Source organism: Asparagus officinalis, chromosome 4 (assembly GCF_001876935.1).
Source record: "Asparagus officinalis chromosome 4, Aspof.V1, whole genome shotgun sequence".
Taxonomy (NCBI): domain Eukaryota; kingdom Viridiplantae; phylum Streptophyta; class Magnoliopsida; order Asparagales; family Asparagaceae; genus Asparagus; species Asparagus officinalis.
Genome location: NC_033797.1, coordinates 85,895,768 through 85,896,289, shown reverse-complemented (window position 1 = coordinate 85,896,289; position 522 = coordinate 85,895,768). Strand labels below are relative to the sequence as shown.

General features: G+C 52.9%; 1 protein-coding gene across 1 annotated transcript in view; it reads right to left on the bottom strand.

Moving 5' to 3' along the window:
- Positions 1-296, bottom strand: part of LOC109837810 (mechanosensitive ion channel protein 6-like) — a 27,823-nt gene extending 27,527 nt beyond the window's left edge. Inside the window, 2 exon segments of the mRNA XM_020406170.1 lie at position 1; positions 4-296. The exon segment at position 1 is cut by the window's left edge and continues 1,248 nt beyond it. Of these exon segments, the coding sequence (XP_020261759.1) occupies position 1; positions 4-211 (209 nt within the window). The 5' untranslated portion in view covers positions 212-296.

Here is a 522-nt window from a genome sequence, read left to right as displayed (position 1 = left end):
TGCCACCGTCGTCGTCCGTCGAATCGGAGGAGTGCTCAGAGGCGAACGACACGCGCTGCTCTTTCGCTTCTGGAATCGGCGATTTTGGGGATTTCCTGAGCTCTTCCATCTCGAGATCGGCGTCGAAGGCAATCTCGCCGCCGGAGGCTCTCTGCTTGTGGATGAACTTGCTGATCAACCTCGACGGCGGATCCTCACTGATCTCTTCCATGTGATTCTTGTTGCTCTCGGTTTGGTGCGGGAAGCTGAACTCATGGCTGTCGCTTCCAGCACCGCCTCCTTCTTTCCAAACATCTTGGCTTCTCCGGCTTCCGCCCCGGCATCTCTTCTGCCTTCGTTGATCTTGACGGGCTTACTTGACGGCGACCGTCGGTGGCAGAATCGGAAGCTTCTCGTGGTCGGAGTACTTGTAGGAGCTGTGAGCTTTGAAGGATCTTCTTATAGAATCCATGGAGAGCGCACTATTTTCAAACAATGCGGATTAAAAATAAATAAAAATAAAAACCCTAGCAGAGAGAGAGC